This window comes from Sceloporus occidentalis, unplaced genomic scaffold (genome assembly GCF_023333645.1).
Source record: "Sceloporus occidentalis isolate IW3139 unplaced genomic scaffold, rSceOcc1.0.p SCAF_32, whole genome shotgun sequence".
Lineage (NCBI taxonomy): Eukaryota > Metazoa > Chordata > Lepidosauria > Squamata > Phrynosomatidae > Sceloporus > Sceloporus occidentalis.
Window position 1 is genome coordinate 1,260,590 of NW_028317012.1, and position 5,852 is coordinate 1,266,441.

General features: G+C 39.1%; 1 protein-coding gene across 1 annotated transcript; it reads right to left on the reverse strand.

Annotated features, from left to right (window-relative positions):
- Positions 1-3,674: 3,674 nt before the first annotated feature.
- LOC149298451 (serine/threonine-protein kinase H1-like) lies at positions 3,675-5,317 on the reverse strand. The gene is made up of 2 exons (XM_089487283.1): positions 4,385-5,317; positions 3,675-3,992 (listed from the first exon to the last, which is right to left on the reverse strand). Exons 1-2 carry the CDS (start codon positions 5,315-5,317, stop codon positions 3,675-3,677), a joined length of 1,251 nt encoding a protein of 416 aa, XP_089343409.1.
- Positions 5,318-5,852: the final 535 nt, after the last annotated feature.

Below are 5,852 nucleotides of genomic sequence, written 5' to 3' on the forward strand. Positions count from 1 at the left end.
AGCTCGCCATAGGACTGTGTTTTAATAGGCAGCTTCCTGGGTCTCCTAAATAACCGAACTTACCCAGCACCAGGTCGTGCTTCAGCGCGGCCCCACCGCTCGGAATCGGAACGACTCCCGCCACCGCCCTCGCGCGTCCAAACCACCTCCCTTCAGTGGGCGGACCGAATCGCTGCAATGGCTTACGGGAGTTGTAGTTTCTCTTGGGTACAAGAGTCCAATGCGGGCCTACTAGAGAAAAAGAAACTTGTGTAACATTTTAAGTGTACATGTGATTAATAAAGAACTCTCTAACACTGTAATGATCTGTGTGGCCTAGTATGTAAAGGGCAAAATACATTTTAAGTATATATAGTGTAATGTAATGCACTTACATCTTACGTACTGTTTATCCATTGTATAACCGTGTGCAATACCATACATCCCAACAGCCCTGTTTTTTATGGTAAAGTCCCATTGTCCTGGGTAGCTGGCCCACTCACCCCCTTTTGCATGCATCTAGAAGCACAGGCAGCAGAGATCTGGACACCTGAAATGCCGGAGTTGTGGGTTACAAAATACAGAAGCGCTATATATATATATATATATATATATATATATATATATATATATATATATATATATATATATATATATATATATATATATATATATATATATATATATATATATATATATATATATATATATATAGGAAACAAAATGGAATTGCGGCCGCAGGACAGAGTTAGAGCTCGGTAGGACAGTGGAATAGAGTGGCTAACTCGGGACTGTCCCACACAAAGTGGGACAGTTGGGAAGCATGCATGCACACGTATGGCCTAATAAAGACAAGAAACAGATAAAATACACCCCTTAAAAAAGATTGTTAACTTTAAGATTTTGTAGGGTTTTCACACACAAAAAAAGAGATTTTGGGCTTCCACAGCTGTCATACATGCATCCCGTCAAGGGACACACGACTCTGAAAATAGAATCCCTCAAACATTTGCAAAGGGAAGACCATTTAAAGAATCAGCTATCACGTGCATTAAAGTTCATAACAGAGGGGAGATGTATAAATGTGATAAATTGGTAAACTTTTGGCATAATATGTGCCTGGATAATAGCATTAGCGACAGGAAGATGATTGAATGTTTATTACAAATTTCTGTTGCAGATTTTTTCTACAAATAATGTAAACAGATATTTGATTTATTCACTAGTTGGTATTATCTGTGTGTACTAAAAAGTGCAATATAACAATATAAAAGGTTACATTGTCAAAAGTCTCATCAGTCGCTGTTTTCCTAACATATTGAAGCCATTCACGTCTTTATAAACAACAGGCAAGAGAATGCATTAAGAACATATTAATAAATCACCCCCTTTTTATATTGTTTATACTTTTATTTATAGGCAGACCTGCAGCTGCTCGTGATGGACCCAAACTGCACAGGAAGATAAGGGAGACATTACTCTGTCTCTTTATTTTTTTAAGGCACTAAGTGGGACCTCGAGGCGGAGAGAAACTGGTTGTGACATCATACCGAACCAATTGGTCAATTAGGTTTTGCTTTTTCTTAGCCTCTTAGTGTTCAGAGGGAAGGAAAATCCTTCATGCTATAGTTCCACAGGAGATTCCACCAGATGGTGTTTTTCCTCTCCTGAGCGATGGAGGCTGACCATTCTTGAGTCAAAATATAGTTTTATATCCCTATAATAAAAATGATGCATTCTGTTTAACCAAAGGAATAGACAAGAGCCACACGAGAGTGCACACTAAAGAGCTGCAAGACTGACTTCATTGGGCCCCTTTGCCAGGCTTTTCATGATATTTTACGCCAGAGTTCTGAAAATGCCTCAATATACGCTATAGCTTTATAGACAATCTCTAAAAGAAGAAATACTTAACATTCTAGACTTTCATAATGCATAGGTAAATACACAAGATAAAATATTTCATGTCAACTCATTGCATAGAAGGTAAACCCATTTCTCTTTATTCCATTTATTTAAGAAGAAAAGCAAGGATAACATTCCTAGCCATTTACAGAAGAGCAACATTATTCACATTTATAGAAAAAAACTGCAACATTTCGGTCTATTGAACAGAATATTAATCCAATCACACTGCATTCTTTTTGGTTCTTATGGTTGCAATGAAACAGGAAACATGTTTAGTTTTATCACTTTAGGACCTGTATGAAATGAAGATAGAACATTAACCAGCATGGCAAGATAAGAGTGCAGTTATATAAACTTAGTTTTTATTAAAGGGGGAGGACCGTGGTCTGATGGGGAAAAAAATAATGATAAAAACAAAAGTCTTACTCCCATAGTTGTATAAAAAAAAAATTTCTATGCAAAACTCCTTACACCAGGGAAACGTCTGGTGGGCCGCCGCACACTCTTCCAATGCAGACGTCTGCATATGCCTGGCCGGACACTATATGAGTATAAAAAGTAATGTGTCACCAAGCATATACAGGTTTCAGCTGCACAAAGGTCATCAGGGGACCGCTGGCCTTAAAGTAATAGGGACGACTTGTCATAGCCAGTTTCCGTGTGTGTGTGTGTGTGTGTGGGCAGATTACATTAAATTAGATTAAATTTATTCACAATAGTAGTTTTTCTGATCACTTGGCTCAGAATGAAGCCTACCCATGTTTGACTCCAACCTCTAATAACCCAGAGATACCAAACACAAAGAATAACTATGCTGTGGCACATCAGTCTGATTCTTCTAGATCAGGTTCATGCACCATTACTTAGAACAAGGGGTTGTACAATGATTAGGATACTCTCAGCTGTGTAATAATACCGCTTTGTAATAATACTGGTTCAAGTATATATTAGGACAATTACCTTATCTAAATTTAACCTTAAATTGCAGATTTAAAAAAAATAAAAAATTCAAAAACCTCCCTCCATATGTAACTTAATTAAAAGACATGTTTTTAAACTTTAATAAAGAGTTTCTATCTACTTTAGTTAGTATATGCAGACATTATTTCTGAAGCTGTTCAGAGACAGTTGGCTAATTCTAATTAACGGTTGTTATACATAGAATGGATTTTTAGACACTCAACTCAACTTTTGGAAGCCCAATAATTGCTTCCGCTCAATAGGGTTGATTTATAAAAGGTGTCACGGACATGAAAACCACGGATTAAACCAAGCACAATTGCGATAGCAGCAGCGTGTAGATGTTCCTTGCAACAATTTTCCAGAACGCAAGTAGTCCGGGTCATATAAAAAGCGGTGTACAGATACTTCAGAGGTAACTGCTGCATCCAAAGGACGGTTAATGTGCCCAAAGCATGACATTCAGAGTATTCAGTCTATCACGCACATGCCACCCTTATAAATAACCAACAATATCTTTTTTAGCCCTTAAAACTTCATTAAAAAATTACAGGGACGTTATTGGTCTTGGTATCAATGCATTGAGAGGCAATTCTCCTTTAGAATGTTCTCACTCTTTAAAATAGAGGTGGCACAAGGCACATAAGTATCATTTGGTCCACTGTACGCATCGAAGAGGAACTTAGATACGTTAAAAAATGCACGAAGACGACAGACGTCACAGATGTGTTCTTTGTTCATAGTATATGAAGCTTTTAAGACAGAGGTGTTCAAGGTTAGAAGGCACTTGGTATATTTTTTACTTAAAACAGACTCTGTTAGAGTGCTCAGCGATTATAATGTTGCTGATAGCGTAGATTCAATTCTCGCAGCTCGCGTTCTCTCACTCGCCGAGACTTAGTGGATTTTGTGGAGCGACTGGAGCGAGTTGAATGTGAAGATTTTGTGCTTTGGCAACGAGAAGATGCCCTCTTCAGCAAGTTTTGGGAGATGGATCTGTGCAGGTTCTTCATAGAGGAAGATGCGGCCATGCTTACTACCCATGGGTGCTTTAGCGCTTGTGTTGCAGTCAACCTCTCGCTTGGTTCTACCATAAGCAGACGGTCAATAAAGTCCTTTGCCAGATTTGAAACACTAGGCCATGGCTGCAGGATGGAGGTACAAACAACACTTTACAAATATGGTAAAATAATCACATGATATCATGGCCCTGGCTCACACAACCCCAATGTGCCCATTTTCAAAAAAACCCTCTGTCAAATTAATAAGGAATATAGCCAAAATATTGTATATATTTTAAGTGTTTCCGCTCAGGGACAAGCTCTCACCCGGGTCCTCCAACCAGGAGAGAGCCCTGTTGTGGAAATACATGGAAGCCGCCAGGAGAATTCAAAGGAGTGCTGGGAGAAGAAGAAAGAGAAGATCAAGAAGGAGGAGAGCAACAAGAAGAGGAGCTGAAGAGAGATTGATAGAGAAGCAGAGATGGTAGGGAGAAATTGAGAGAGAAAATCCAAATTCGGTCTGAAAAAACACTTACCTCTCCAGAGTAACTGTATTTCCCCTTTAGAATTTGTCGGTATAATCTGGTTCTATTATCATCCTCAAATGGCATAGTTCCGCTTAAAAGTATATACGATATGACTCCCAGCGCCCACATGTCGACAGCATTGGTATAGGGTTTCCTCACCAATATTTCAGGTGCAATATACTCAGGAGTTCCACAAGTGGTCTTCATTAAACAGTCACCACCTTTCTTTCGAGCACTTGCGAGTCCAAAATCGGTTATCATAATTTTGGAGTCTGTCCCCGGATGATAATAGAGCAGATTTTCAGGCTTTAGGTCTCTATGAGTAATGCCAAGCGTGTGCAAGTATTTCACGCCTTCCAAGACCATCTGCAAAACTCGGGTAGCATCCCTCTCCGTGAAGGAACCTTTGGCAATTATGCGGTCAAAAAGCTCACCACCTGTAGCCAACTCCATGACCATATAAACCCTTTCCTGGGTCTCAAACACTTCAATAAGCTGGATAATGTTGGTATGGCGAACCCGCCTGAGCACGCTAAGCTCCGATTCACACACTTCCCTTCCCTCTCTGTACTTGGTCTCAATCATTTTAATGGCATAGGGTTGTTTGGATGCTTTGTGTTCAACTCGTACAACGCGGCTAAAACTCCCTCGTCCAATAAGTGCCTTGATGTCATACTTTGCAGTCACACGCGGATCAAACTTTGCCCTGTATTTAGCTACTTTGTTCCTCCGAGGGTCTGGATTTTCTGTATGAGAGTTTATATATCCAGGAGGATATGGAGGAGACAATGAATTCTTCTTCAGATCTGTTTGCTCACAGTCTGTAATAAAGTGCTTATACTGGTCATTTTTCGAGAACACAAAGGGTTCCACCTTTTTCACCAAGTCCAGCTGTACATTTTTTGGAGGCTCTGGGAGTACTTTGCTTGTTCCACAGCCCATTATGGAGTAATATCTTATCTCCCATGTAGACATGGCATCAGCGCAGCTCCATAAAGAAAGGCATCTGTTCCTAAACCTCCTACTGAACCAAAGGGGAGAAAAAAAAAAAAAGATTAGAATATATTTTTAAAACATTTGTAATAGTTTCAATACCTTTTATAACTTTTGCTTTATATTGTGTTGGTTTATATGAATCAAATCTTAATGAGCCAATTTGCTACAGATCATAGCGGTGCTGCGTGAGACTGCAAACTTTGCATCTCCTCTTTACCACAAAATACTATGTTCTTTCTGTAACAATCAGTATTTTTTGGTGCAAACCTCTGTACGTTATTCCTCCATGGCCGTCTCGTTCCGCAGATGACACATGAACATGCTCCTCTTTTTCTGGAGATGGAATATCCATGGATGAATAAAATGACACTCCTTGAAAAATATAAATTAAAAAAATTTCAGTAAAAGAGTCTATCAGAGCAAATAACAGATATAGGTTAACTGTTACTACTTGTGACGGTAAGAAACGGGAAAGATAACA